This window comes from Colossoma macropomum, unplaced genomic scaffold (genome assembly GCF_904425465.1).
Source record: "Colossoma macropomum unplaced genomic scaffold, Colossoma_macropomum, whole genome shotgun sequence".
NCBI classification, from domain to species: domain Eukaryota; kingdom Metazoa; phylum Chordata; class Actinopteri; order Characiformes; family Serrasalmidae; genus Colossoma; species Colossoma macropomum.
The window spans coordinates 4,389,155-4,403,931 of NW_023494784.1; the positions used below are offsets into that span (position 1 = coordinate 4,389,155).

Here is a 14,777-nt window from a genome sequence, read left to right on the forward strand (position 1 = left end):
TAGTTAGCATTACTGCTACTGATTGCTGATTGGATAGCATTACTGCTGCTGAGTGCTGATTAGTTAGCATTACTGCTACTGAGCGCTGATTAGTTAGCATTACTGCTACTGATTGCTGATTGGATAGCATTACTGCTGCTGAGTGCTGACTGGTTAGCATTACTACTACTGAGTGCTGATTGGTTAGCATTTATTCAGCCTAAGTGCTGATTGGTTAGCATTACTGCTACTGAGTGCTGATTGGTTAGCATTACTGCTGCTGAGTGCTGATTGGTTAGCATTACTGCTACTGAGTGCTGATTAGTTAGCATTACTGCTACTGATTGCTGATTGGATAGCATTACTGCTGCTGAGTGCTGATTGGATAGCATTACTACTACTGAGTGCTGATTGGTTAGCATTTATTCAGCCTGAGTGCTGATTGGTTAGCATTACTGCTACTGAGTGCTGATTGGTTAGCATTACTGCTACTGAGCGCTGATTGGTTAGCATTACTGCTGCTGAGTGCTGATTAGTTAGCATTACTGCTACTGATTGCTGATTGGATAGCATTACTGCTACTGAGTGCTGACTGGTTAGCATTACTGCTACTGAGTGCTGATTGGTTAGCATTACTACTACTGAGTGCTGATTGGTCAGCATTACTGTTAATGAGTGCTGACTGGTTAGCATTACTGCTGCTGAGTGCTGACTGGTTAGCATAACTGCTACTGAGCGCTTATTGGTTAGCATTACTGCTGCAGAGTGCTGATTGGATAGCATTACTACTACTGAGTGCTGATTGGTTAGCATTACTGCTACTGAGTGCTGATTGGTTAACATTACTGCTACTGAGTGCTGATTGGTTAGCATTACTGCTACTGATTGCTGATTAGTTAGCATTACTGCTACTGAGTGCTGATTGGTTAGCATTACTGCTGCTGAGTGCTGATTGGATAGCATTACTACTACTGAGTGCTGATTGGTTAGCATTACTGTTAATGAGCGCTGATTGGTTAGCATTACTGCTACTGAGTGCTGATTGGTTAGCATTACTGCTACTGATTGCTGATTGGTTAACATTACTGATACTAAGCACTAATTGGTTAACGTTACTGCTGCTGAGCGCTGATTGGTTAGCGTTACTACTACTGAGTGCTGATTGGTTAGCATTACTGTTAATGAGTGCTGATTGATCAGTATTACTGCTACTTAGCAGTGATTGGTTAGCATTACTGCTACTGAGCGCTGATTGGTTAGCATAACTGCTACTGAGCGCTTATTGGTTAGCATTACTGCTGCTGAGTGCTGATTGGTTAGCATTACTGCTACTGAGTGCTGATTGGTTAACATTACTGCTACTGATTGCTGATTAGTTAGCATTACTGCTACTGAGTGCTGATTGGTTAGCATTACTGCTATTGAGCAGTGATTGGTTAGCATTACTGCTGCTGAGTGCTGACTGGTTAGCGTTACTACTACTGAGTGCTGATTGGTTAGCATTACTGTTAATGAGCGCTGATTGGTCAGCATTACTGCTACTGAGCACTGACTGGTTAGCATTACTGCTGCTGAGTGCTGACTGGTTAGCATAACTGCTACTGAGCGCTTATTGGTTAGCATTACTGCTGCTGAGTGCTGATTGGATAGCATTACTACTACTGAGCAGTGATTGCTTAGCATTACTGCTCAGGAGCAGTAGATTGGTTAGCATTACTGTTACTGAGTGCTGATTGGTTAGCGTTACTGCTATTGAGCAGTAATTGGTTAACAACAACAACAACAACAACAACAACAAACAATAGTAATAAAATAATGATCATATAAAAAAATAAAATTATAAAGAACATTTCTAAAATGTTGGTGAAAATAAAGTAATTATCTTGTCTTGGCTGAAGTGTAAGTCTTAATTCATTTACTACACACCAATAAACGGAACTGAATTGAATTGAATAGTTAGGATTTAGGGTTAAGTGACCAAGCCTAGGCTTAGAGGTTCGGGTTTAGGGTATAGTAAACAAGGCTAAGGTTTGCGGTCAGGGTTTTGGATCAGTTAACAAGGCTAGAGTAGTTAGGGTTTAGAGTGTAGTGAACAAGGCTAGGCTTAGAAGCTAGGGCTTAGGGGACATAGAGTATACGGAACACAGCCTGGATCTCCTGAACCTACTGCGCCCCGCAGCTGGAGTTATCCCGAGTTAAAGTCAGAGTTAGAGTCAGAGTTAGAGTCAGCTCCTCTCCGTGTTTATCTCTCTCTCTCTCTCTCTCTCTCTCTCTCTCTCTGTGTCTGTGTAAAATGAAGCTCTGGGGTTTGGCAGTGTTTTCGGTCCTGCTGGTCTCCTTCCGCTGGGTGGATGTTTCAGCTCAAACCACACCAACCAGTAAGACTGTAAACTTACTGTAAAACTCATCTAAACTGCGGTTTAACGGTTAAACCACAGCATCCTTTAAAAAATAGCACATTTTCTGACTGGCTAGCGTTAAAGTTAACCCGCTAGCGCTGACTGTTTTAGCTGTTTAGCTAAATTAAACCGTTAAAACTGCGTGATAAAGTTTCACCGGAGCTGCTGAGTAACATATAAACCAGTTTAGATGCTGAATTAAACATTATAAAGTGTATTATTGTGTGTAAAGTTACGGAAAACGGCTAAATATCTGATAGAGTTAAAAGTTTTCAGCGGATTTAACGTTAATGCTCGATCACGTGACCCAGAACCGCACAACAATATCGAACATAAACAGAGCGGGTTCAGTAGCTCCGACCCTGCAGGGCTCTGAGTTTAACAACATTAATATCTATATGATATTCTACAGTATCGTGGTTGTTTGTGTCTGTAACTCCCTGTTCTGGTTTTCTTGTTGTGCAATAAGAATCATGCGGTTCACTGCAGTCATGTGATTCCTGTTCACTTACGAAAAATCACAATAATAACTACATATATTTATACAGGACTCCATCAAGACTCTTATTACTGTAGTTCACTACACGATACTACACAAGCGGTATAGATTACTATAATACAGCACTGCGTGTACTATACAGGGGACTCAATATTTTAGATGATGATTATAGAAGTATTATATAAATGTCATAGAGCGCTATGTAAAGCCTGTATACAAAATATTTTTGCTACATTGCTCTATAATTCGTGACCTAAACATATTAACTTGTTATCTCAGTACATTAACTCATGGTCTTAATACATTACCTTGTGATCTCAATAAATTAACTTGTGGCCTTAGTATAGTAGTTGGTTGCCTTGATATATTAACTCATGGAATCAATATATTAACTTATGGATTCAATTTATTAACTTATGGTCTCAATTTATTAACTTGTGGCCCCAATATATTTACTCATGGAGTCAATATACTAACTTGTGGCCTCAATATATTAATTGGTAGCCTCAGTGTATGAATTTGTGGCCACGCTTTATTGAAGAATCCTGGTCCCGCTAAGGGCCTGTAGCTGTGATTATGAAGAGAAACAGTGAGTGTGTCCTGTAGTTTGCAGGGCGGTGTGGGCAGGACTTTCCCCTTCTGCCCATAAATGAAGTTGATTATTCACTGAATAGCCTGTAATGTGTACGTTTCTCTTTCAGGCTGTGCTGCGAAATCCAACACCAGCTGTGAGGAATGTCTGTCTAACGTTACTGTAAGTTTTACGCCCTGTTTATTTGTTCTTTTACTTTGTCCGTTTATTAAGGCATCAGTGACAGAACAAGCAGGTAATCAGTGACAGAGTGAATCTGTAATTAGACAGAAGAACTTCACAGCAGTAATATTGGCTTTCCTGAATGGGCTTCATGATATGGAAATAATATTGTATTGTGATATTTAAAGGCATTTTCACAAGACATGATATGCATCACAATATTTTGACAGAAAAAAATGCATCAGTTGTGCCACATTTAACAACTGCGATCAAAAACTTAAAAACAGGAAAAATGATTTATTGTTATTCTTAGAATATTTTATAGATGTATTGCTGATTAACCCACTGGCCATTCTTCATATGAAGTTCTGAGTTGTGTGTTTTGAGTGCGTTTATGTGTCTGAGTTCTGTTTTGCAGTGTTTGTGGTGCATCACTAATCAGAAGTGTGTAGACTATCCGGTCCAGAGCGTCCTGCCCCCAGCGAGTCTGTGTGGTCTGTCTGAAGCGCGCTGGGGGAAGTGTTGGGGTAGGAAACAGTTCAGTTAAACTGCAATTATCTCCACAGAGCAGACACACTGATCAGGCATAACATTCTGACCACCTCCTTGTTTCTACGCTCATTGTCCATTTTATCAGCTCCACTTACTATATAGGTGCACTTTGTAGTTCTACAGTTACAGACTGTAGTCCATCTGTTTGTCTGATACTTTGTTAGCCCCCTTTTACCCTGTTCTTCAGTGGTCAGGACCCCCATGGACCCTCACAGAGCAGGTACTATTTGGGTGGTGGATCATTCTCAGCACTGCAGTAACACTGACGTGGTGGTGGTGTGGTAGTGTGTGTTGCGCTGGTCTGAGTGGATCAGACACAGCAGTGCTGCTGGACTACAAAGTGCACCTATATAGTAAGTGGAGCTGATAAAATGGACAATGAGTGTAGAAACAAGGAGGTGGTCATAATGTTATGCCTGATCGATGTATAAGGCAGGTACAAACCTCTGTAATGGGCATCATGCCCATATTAGCAATTCCTGATATTAGGAGCTGGTTTATGAGAAAAATGAAAATCTCCCCATGTAGTAAACAAAAATGTTCAAAGCAGATATGTTGTTCTGTGTGGGCGTCTTTGCTCTGCACATCACCAGATATTCTGAATTAAGCCTCGGCTACACCAAACCCGAGTACAGTCTGCCTGCCAAAAGACAGTTCTGGATGAACGTGAAAAGTTAAAGCAGCACTATGTAATATTTTTGTCAAAACTGAAAGAAGTGTCATTATTGGATAAGGAGAATATAAACACTAAAGTATGGTGAGCGTGAGCTGCTGTGAGTCGCCCTGTAAAGCCTGAAATAATCACGTAAAAGTCGGAGGTGTCAAGTACTTCACACCACGTTATACATCTTTACATATTAACGTCACACTCAGACTCTAAAAGAAGGTCTGACTCGATGTTTCGGCCTCAAATAATCTCAAAATCAACATCATACTGAAGAGGATGTGATAACAATGGTAGATAATTCACTCACATCCTCAGAGACATGTCCTTCACCAAGTTTAGACTGAGTTCTCTCTGAATTCTCTTTCAACTCACTCGCAAAAGTCAGATTCACCTGCTTGTGGGGCTCTAAATCACAACTGATGTTACACGTTGTGTGCAATTACATTTTTCCACCAGAGAGGGCTCCAAATCCCCAAAGCTGAAGTAGTGTTGCTTTAATTTGCTTTCCGGTAGCAATTTAATTTCGCTCAGAGAAAAAAACATTAGCCCTGTGAATTCACGAACCCCGGAAGAGTTAGCCAGTAGAAGAAGAGAGGGTGAGGAGCTGCTCCTCAGTCAAAAAAAACGATCTAGTTAACTAGATTAGCCAGTTAGCATGTAACCAAATCAAATACTCCCTTCAAAAACACCACCACATCAGGACCAACCACACTCGCCAGATTATTACTGCACCCCAGTGAAGAAAATAGAGAGGTGAGATAAGGTGTGACCACAGCTTTACAGGGTCAATTAAGAGCTGAAATGCAAATACTGCTACATGTAAGCGAACACTGCTGCACACTGAACTGACATCGTAAGACTGACCACACCTAAATAGCCCACACAGTCCAGCAGGCTCTGTCCAGTGTGGTAGTTTAGAGGTGTTTCTCAGTTTCAGGCTGCAGTTTGAGTAGCTGGTGTTGGATTGAACAGTGTTGAAGTTTTAGGCTCACTTTAATATGATGTCAGCTCAGTGTGCAGGAGTGTTAGTTGCTATCAGCATGCTATTCATATGTCATCTCCTCACTGAGCTCATAATTTAGAGAATCCAGTGACCTTCAGTGGAAAAATGTACACAGGACAAAACCTTTTTTGATTTTTGAATATTATATCAATATTGTCTCAAATAACCTATAAGAAAAGGAAAAAGATACATGTATAAGTGAAAAAGTAGAAAAATAATAATAATAATAATAATAATAATAATAGTATCAATAAAAGGCATCCGTAAGTTTCAGAGCGTTTCACACCAAACCACTCGGAACCTCTTAATTATGCATATTTTTGTAAACATTGGTGGACTTCCCCTTTAGGCGTTCTAACATTACTCTAATGCAGAAGTGAAGCTCAGGAGTGTAAATGTGTTCGTCTGTTGATCAGTGAACTTCCAGGCGCTCATCATCACTCTGTCAGTGGTTGCTGGGGCGATCGTCATCGCGGTGCTCGTCTGCTGCTTCTGCTGCTGCAAGTGTGAAAACATTGGGTGAGTTTAATGTTCTGTGTTAGGCTCTTTAACAGCACACGTTCAGAACACACATCACATCACTATGGAAACGCTTACTATTCACCTGTTTATCAGAGGAACAGTAAAAGCACATCACCATACAACATCAGTCAAGCACTGGCGGAGGATCAGTGCAGGTTTATAACATTATATCTGCATTGGTGATTTTGCCTTTGATACATTTATACATTTATGTGTGTGTGTATATATATATATATATATATATATATATATATATATATATATATATATATATATATATATATATATATATAGTTATAATAAAAGCAACATTATCTAACAGTTTTACCTTAAAACAGCAGCTTCAACATTATTTTGATGCTACACTGACTTACAACAGTGAGAATGGCGTCTCTGTCGTTGCCACTCTGGGCCGGAACGCCTGCTATAGTGTTATGTAACTTTAGAGGAGCAGCACGAGAACCTCTCGCCAGAACTGTGTAACACTTTACGGCACCACGTCACACCAACAACTCAGCTGCTGTAAGAAGAAGCAGCTCGGTATTCCCAGCATGGACTTCACTTTGTGCGTTTACATGCACTTCATAATCTGATAACTGCAGAAAATCAGATTTTGTCAGTAATCTGATCAAAGCATTTATATGCACTTGAGTAATCAGATAATGGGTAAATTCTGCGTCTACATTAGTCAGGCAGTAATCAGATTTCTGCTTTGGAACCGGCCAATGAAGAAGACGTGATGTAAACGTAAACTCAAACCTCTTTTTTGAAAACATTGCGCCACTTTACCTGAAAACATGAACATTCATCATCTAGAAGATGAAGAATATTTAAATCCTTCACTTTATCAAGCATGTATTTGGTTTCAGCGTCGCTCCAAAAGTGTTTTGCTGCGTCTCGTGGCGACGCTGCTCGCTTATTTCCGGTACTGTGGTCTGTTTTCAGACATGCTCAGACTGAGAAATCTGAAAGAAATCAGAGTAAGAGTTTACAGCACTGAGAAATCTGATTACTGAGTTAAAATCCAGCCTCTTATCAGATTTCTTAATCAGATTTCTAGACTTTACTCTGATCTAAGAAATCAGAATGTACTGTTTACATACCATTTGAATAATCAGATAACTGCAGAAATCACATGATGTAAACACACTCGCTGACTTTTGCACAGTGCTGTTCTTCAGTAAGCAGTCAGTCATATCAGCATCACTGAGCCAATCAGCACGCTTGTCTCAAAATCTGGACTGCTGATTGGCTCTTTAAATCACATTCAATAAGCAGATTAACTTTATCAGTCTTGTGATTGCTGCTGGGCTCCCCACTTTAACTGGAACTTTCAGGATAGATTTTTGTAACCTGCCTTACAGAAAAAGCTAAAAAAAAATAATAAAAAAAAAGTTTAAAATTTGTGTAAAATTAACAAATAGTAATAATAATAATAATAATAATAAATACAATAAAAAACCCAAACATTTAGTAAAACTGTTTCTTATTGTAGGTGTAGAGCTGTAATATTTTTATTTGTAAGACATTGAAAAACATTGCTGAGGAATCAGTATATCACACTTGAAGAACTTTCTTTTAAGCGTTCTTTAATAAAAGCAGTGGTTCAATTTAGATCCCTGAGTTCTATATAGAATAATTTCTTTTGTAAAACGGTTCTTTGCATGGTACAATTGTTCTTCAGATTGATGGAGAATGTGTTGTATATTGTTCTAGCACCAAAAAGGGTTCTGCTATGTTTATGATGTCAAGCTTGTAACAATAGAAGAACATTTTTTCAAAATGAACGTATGTAGAACCATAAAATGATTCTAAATCATAAATAAAAGAATCATCTTTTTAAGTGTGTAGAAGTAAAAGTATCTGAGTTGTGATCAGAAGGTTCTGAAGGCTCTGAGGAGGGTTCTGCAGAGCTGGTATTGACGATGATGATTTTCCTGATGTTGAAGGTCCAGAAAGGCTGACGAGAGGCTGGAGAGACAGGCTGACCTGAGAAGAGTCCGGCAGGAGGAGAGGTGAGAGATTACAGCAGGACACAATGGAGTTATTCTGTTGGCTGACCATAGATGCACAGTTGGTGCAACTAGGCATGTGCTGATATCAAAATTACGTATCACGATAGTTACTTTGCCCATTTATCATGGTTTATGATATCACGATATTGTAAAATGCTTAAGAAGAAAAAAAGAAAAACAAACTTTGTGGTTACAGTACAATCTGATAGCTCACACGCTAACAGTAATGTTTATCAGTACAGTTTGGGGGAAATTCTGGTATATGCTAATACTTACAGTGCATCACAGACAGTGGCCTAGTAAAAAGCGTTATACGAGTTAGTGCAGGGGTCGCAACCCAAACGTTAAAAAGAGCCATTTTGTCCTTTCAACAACAAATCAAACCACCCTGGGAGCCGCATATTATGTCCATTTCACCATCTTGGCTGTAAATATGTGTCAGTATGTGCTAATGTGCTAGTCACTTTTCTCACATCTCCAGCAGGAAACTTTTCCAAAAAAGTAGAACAGTTTTTTGTAAAATGTCTCTCAGTGTTTGATTTTTTACGAGGCTGAAGTCAGTTCTTCATTCTCCAGCTTCTTGTTTTGAATTTTCCCGTTCCACCTTAAATGGTGCCTGAGGCGCCAGAGTGTAACTGTTGCACCATTTAAGGTGGAACGGGAAAATTCAAAACAAGAAGCGAATGAGAAACTTCAGCTTCACGACTTTTTAGTGTTTGACAGTTTCTCATTCCAGATTAAACGTATCAGGAAACCAGCTGGAGTGATTATAAACACAAATAAGTCAATTCATCTCCAAATTATCGATGTTCATCTTAAATCTCTCTCTTTGCCGTTTCGTTAGCTACTAGCTAGGCGAGACTGTTGTCTGTGCTGGTCTTCAGGGTTAAAGGGTGAATCAGCAGTTCTACATTAACTCCAGAGTTTAAGATCATTTATTGTTAAACTGTGTTGAACGATCAGCAGAGCTTTATTTTACTGTAAAGGAGGATTATTTTATTTTTACCTACTAATCTGATTCTGCTGTGGAGCCACAACAGGACAGTAAAAGTAAAAGATCCGGAGCCGCATGTTGCTGACCCCTGGGGTAGTAGTTATTAAACTCTGAATCTTCAGAAGTTAAAGATAATAGAATCTGTCACTGACGGTTTCAGCACAGCTCCTCCTCTGAACAGCGGTTAGCCGATGTGCCAGCTACGTGATCAGAGCAGTGAGGGCTTGTTAACGCATGGCTGCTCTGTGTCTCTGGTCTGTGGGTTAAACAGGCAGCTTTTTAAGTGCAGTGTCAGTGTTTTGAAGTGTCCACAATAACATTGCCATACGTCTTTAATATAGCGGTATACTGTATATACAGTAAACCAGCACATTTCTAGGCTCAGTTTCAAAGTGAGTCTCTGTGCCCTGAAAGTGTTCCGATTTGATCCTACACTCTCAGAAAGGTACTAAACTGTCACAGTACAATATACTTTTCTGATCATATCGTGTATATCGTCAGTACTTGTAGACACTGACCAACTGCATGTTTAACTATTAAAGGTTTTCGATGGTACTTTTTAAATGTAGCATTACTGGTTCTTTTCTCTGTTCCAAATGATCAGATGTTTGAAATAATAAATAATGACATATTGTGTATCTTGGAAACTTCTTGAAGTATTGCAATATTATATTTTTTTCCATATCGCCCAGCTATATATTCAACTTGAGGAAAAAACATTAATTCCCTGGTGTATGTACCATTCTGTACACTGTTATCATCGAAGTTTGCTAAAAAACCTTGGAAACAGACCATGAGTTCCCCTCACCACCATAGCCTGGCGAGTATTTTGCTTTAATTTCCGATCCGTTGTGCTGGAGTACAGAACCAACATAAACGTTACCTCACTGTCCGGTTACTTATGGATGGTTACTTATGGCACTGTTAGTGTTTTGAATGGCTGCTCTTATTAATGACCTTTGTTTGATTGCAGGAGAGCAGAGATGAAATCGAGACACGATGAAATTCGCAAGAAATATGGTAAGTTTTTTTTTTTTTTAAATAAAAACAATAGATGAAAACATTCAGCGCTGGTACAAAATAGTTTGCAGCTCATCTTCACTTTCTCTCACTTTTTATAGAGTTTTTGGGAGCTGCATTGTTTTTAACAAAAGCCTCTAAATTTCTAAACTTTTAAATGTTCAGTCTAAACCACAGTAGAGTTTATAAGTAGAGGAGATGTTTTATTATGATCTGAGTCTGATGAAAAGTTATTGTTGTGTGTGTCTCGATTTGCAGAAAGAGAAAATGTTTTTTATTTTTAACAGAAGAAAATTCAGAATTGAATCCAGAAATCAAATATAAATGTGATTTACTGTGTAGCTGTGATCAATTATTGTTCACGTGTTTATTTGGTCACGAGAAACAAACAGTTCATTTAAAATTTAAACACGCTCTCATTATGGCTGCTGATTAATCTTCCCCAGCTGATCAGGTTTAATGAATGTCTTCTTAAAGCAAACCTGACATTAAAATACACCATTTTCACTAGAGATGTGCTGATATGGGAATCGAGGGTCGGTGCGGATGTTCAGTGTTTTTAAAGTTGATTTTTCCTGTAGAAATCTGCTGAGATTTCTGTATCTATATTCCTGCTCACACTGATACATAAACATTTATAAAATGCAGAAACTTTGACTGAATCTACTTTTAGTGTTTTAGAGAAGTATAATTTTTATTTGTGAGTTACAAATGCAGTAGAACAAATAAAATGCAGTTACTGTGGATTTCAGGTCTGTAAGTTGTTCCTAAACAGTTGCTATGGCAGCCCAGGTAGTTGCTAAAGTCTTTGAGTGGTTGCTAAGGTGTTGTTACGTGATTGTGAGGATGCCGCTAAGTGGTTGCTATGATATCCCAGGTGGTTGCATTGGCATCCCAGACTGTTGCTTGGGTGTTGCTAGGTAGTTGCTAAGGTATCCTATGTGGTTGCTAGGTTGTTGCTAGGTGTTTGCAATGGTATTCCAGACGGTTTCCAGGTGGTTGCTATAATTTCTCATGTAAGTGTTAGGGGGTTGCTAGGTGATTGCTAAGGTATCCCACGTGGTTGCTAGGGTGTTGCTAGATGGTTGCCATGGTATCCTGGGTGATTGCTAGGGTGTTTCTAGGTGATTGCTAAGGTATTCCAGGTGGTTACTAGGGTGTTGCTAAGCAGTTGCTGTGGTATCCCAGGTCATTGCTAGGGTGTTTCTAGGTGATTGCTAGGGTGTTTTTAGGTGGTTGCTAAGGTATTCCAGGTGGTCACTAGGGTTTTGCTAGGCGGTTGCTATGGTATCCATTGCTCTGCAGTGTGCATACACTAATAACGTGTTTGACTGAAACACTGAGTGTTCCACTCACAAATGGGGCTCAGAACAGAAGTAGAATCAGTTATTTTTCACTGTTCACAGCGACTTTAACATTTAATACTGTTTTTGTTTGTTTGTGTAGGTTTAATGAAGGATAATCCGTACTCCAAGTTTGAGAATAACTGAGGAGCTCCACCCTGGAGGAGCTGACCCTCCGAACGTCCACACTCCTTCAGAAACTGATCCACTGCACTGATTTAATCTCCGACAGTTTCACTCTTTATCTGTGATTTGTCTCAGTAAATATGCTGCTTTTATCGAAGAGCTCTGTCTGAATCTGCACTCTGAGCCTGAACAGCACTGTAAATCCACAGCATCTCTCTCTCTCTCATATCGGGGGGTGGGGTCTTCAGAACATACTTTCCTATTGCATGCTCTGTTCTCATCACTGTATTTAAACGAGTTAATCCTTCATTGAAAATGTAACATTTACTTTTTTGAACATCTGCCAAATGAAAAGTTATTATACCTGTGAAAATATACAGTACAACTCACTACAGTACAGAACATATTTATAAAACAAAACACAGTGACTAATTTTTAATGTGAGTGAGAGGCGGATTTGTAAGATTCTGCTGTTTGTAGAACAGAAATGATAAATATAAAATCTGCTGAATGAGGTATGGATTGTATTTTTGTATTTCCACTGAATAAATATGATTATTAGTCACGTTACAATTGAAAATCTCTTTAACAGTTGAGTGAGCAAAATATCAGCACACAAAAGTAAAATCATAACTCAGAAGATCAAAAACAATAACAGTGTAGAACCAGTAATGCGTTGAGGAGAAACGAGCGCTCAGATTCTCTTGTTGTTATTTAATAGCCGTGTAGTGTATTTATCCACTTTCAGCCACTCACATAAGAGCCCCTTTTCACATTTTCGTGTTTTTTCTGTTGGAAGTTCTTGTTGCAGGTAACGCTGCTTAATAACGATGACGAGTAGAGCGTTTACAGCTCAGTGTTTGAGCTTGAAGCAAAAACAGCCTCATCTCAGTTTCAGTGGTTTGTCAGCTGATGATGATCAGAGGAGAAATGGGTTTGTGCAGTTAACAAAGGAATAAACTTTGTCATATGGAGGAAAAAAACCCTCTGTCAGCATCTCAGCTCTGCTGACTAACGTTAACATGCTTTAAAGTTGCTGCTGACCAGTGTTTCACTGAATGCTGTTGGTGCTTTAAAGTTGCTGCTGTAGCCGCTTTCAGAGGAACAGTTTTCATTTTCTCCCTCTGAAGCTGTCGGTATCTGAGAGAGCGAGAGCTCGGGGGGGAGCAGATGTTTGTTCACTAGAGTCAGTGTTTGTGGAAAACGTCTACAGTGGCGCTACAGACCATGACGACTCAGCGCCCCCTGCTGGTGTGCGTCTTTAGTTTTTTGCCAATTAGTTTATTGTTGGCAAGCTGTTTCAACATCTCCAGCTAATGTGGCTAATCTGGCGTTTTGGTGATAGTTATTTTCACCATCCGTTATTTCATCACTTTGTAGACGTTCGCTGATGTTACTGTGCTCTGATAGCTGGGAAGGAGTTTTTCTAGGTATCATTTATATCCTATGTTGAGTCTGGACTCCCACATTGTTGTGTGTTTGGTTCTCCAACAGTTCTGGACTCACCCTCAAATTTCAGTCTTGGCAACTATGACAAAGATAAAGTGAGACACCTTTCTGTGGTGGCTGAAGTGAGTAACTGTCTGTAAGGCAATAGTGGAGCTCGTTTTATTCAGCGTTTACACACTTCTGTTTCTTGTGAAAAGGTCCTATTGTGTTTTACCTCTAAACATAAACAAAAAAGAATGTATTAAATGATATGTTTAAAAATAAAGATCTGAACCCCGTATTTTAAAAGGGCTTTCTAAAAGCAGCTCCATCTTTGTTACAACGATGCAAAAAAAATAGTCCTACACCAGCAGCTGGATGTTGATTTTACATGTACAGTACATATCAGCGCACTTGAAGGTCCATTTTGTGAGAGACTTTTGGCAGAAGCAAGCATGTCTTTCAGTGTAGGATTATCTTGGGCTTAAACTGAAGCTAATTATGGCTTTGGTAAGTTTTCTAGATACAAATGAAAATGTTTATTATGCAGCGCTAATAAATTATCATTTTTGATGGGAGTTTGTTAAACAAACATTGGGCCTCATTCACCAACTGTTCTTAAGTAGAAATTTCTTCTTTAAACCCACTTTCGCAGTTTTCACAAAGATTCTTCATTCACCGATATTCTCTTATGTGGGGTTTGTTTTTAGGTAAGAATCTACACACACTCAAGAGCACAAAGGTGAGAACAGTTCTGCGCTGTAAGAACACGTCATGAATCTGACAGAGACTTTTTCTTAGGATCTTTCTCAAGATCAAACTTAGGAACAAACTCAGGAAGATATTGGAGAATGAGGCTCTGTGAGTTCTTGTCTTTTTGAGGATGTTGTTCACAATATTTTGGAAATAAATAGCAGTAAAGCCTGAATCTTAATTTCCCATCTTCCCCTCTGTTTCAGGACATTCAGGACATTCACCCTGACTATTTGTCATTGTAGTGCCTCAATATTTGAATTTACATCATTTTTCTAGAAACGCTTACCAAAAAAGGGGGTTTCAGGCCCCTCAGAGCAAACAGCCCCAAGTTGGGGTTACTTGGTATCGGCTTATGATGTGCCAAAATAAACTAAGAGTAATAATAATAGTGAAAAGGTGCTGAGTGCTGGACCTGACTGTGTAGTGTAGACACAATGAACCTGATCGTTTTGTAGTGATCAGTTGTTACTGTTTTTTCCTCTTTTAGCAGAACCGACCGACTTTTCACTTTCCTGTTAGAATCACTCATAAAATCTCCCAAAACCCCTGAACTTCTCATGTTGTTCACATGTCTAAACTTGCACTATTTGCACTGGAAACATTTGTCATCTTTATGTTTGATGTATTTCCATATAGTGCCCCATTTTTTAGATATTGGTCATTTCACTAAATGTGAGTTTGGTGACCGTTTGTGGTTCTACATCTTATTTAAATAAACAC

The 14,777-nt window shown here is 39.1% G+C and overlaps 1 protein-coding gene across 1 annotated transcript; it reads left to right on the forward strand.

Annotated features, from left to right (window-relative positions):
- Positions 1 to 2,090: 2,090 nt before the first annotated feature.
- pttg1ipb (PTTG1 interacting protein b) lies at positions 2,091 to 14,431 on the forward strand. Its single transcript, XM_036576377.1, has 7 exons — positions 2,091 to 2,357; positions 3,579 to 3,631; positions 4,050 to 4,158; positions 6,270 to 6,372; positions 8,325 to 8,390; positions 10,358 to 10,404; positions 11,851 to 14,431. The coding sequence occupies exons 1-7, from the start codon at positions 2,273 to 2,275 to the stop codon at positions 11,892 to 11,894; spliced, it is 507 nt and encodes a 168-aa protein (XP_036432270.1). The 5' UTR covers positions 2,091 to 2,272; the 3' UTR covers positions 11,895 to 14,431.
- Positions 14,432 to 14,777: the final 346 nt, after the last annotated feature.

Bases quoted from the DNA above. Each gene is read 5' to 3' on its own strand.
- pttg1ipb (XM_036576377.1), top strand. From the start codon at position 2,273: ATGAAGCTCTGGGGTTTGGCAGTGTTTTCGGTCCTGCTGGTCTCCTTC. The intron at 3,632-4,049 runs GTAAGTTTTACG...TCTGTTTTGCAG, and splicing joins AATGTCTGTCTAACGTTACT to TGTTTGTGGTGCATCACTAA. The intron at 10,405-11,850 runs GTAAGTTTTTTT...TTGTTTGTGTAG, and splicing joins TGAAATTCGCAAGAAATATG to GTTTAATGAAGGATAATCCG.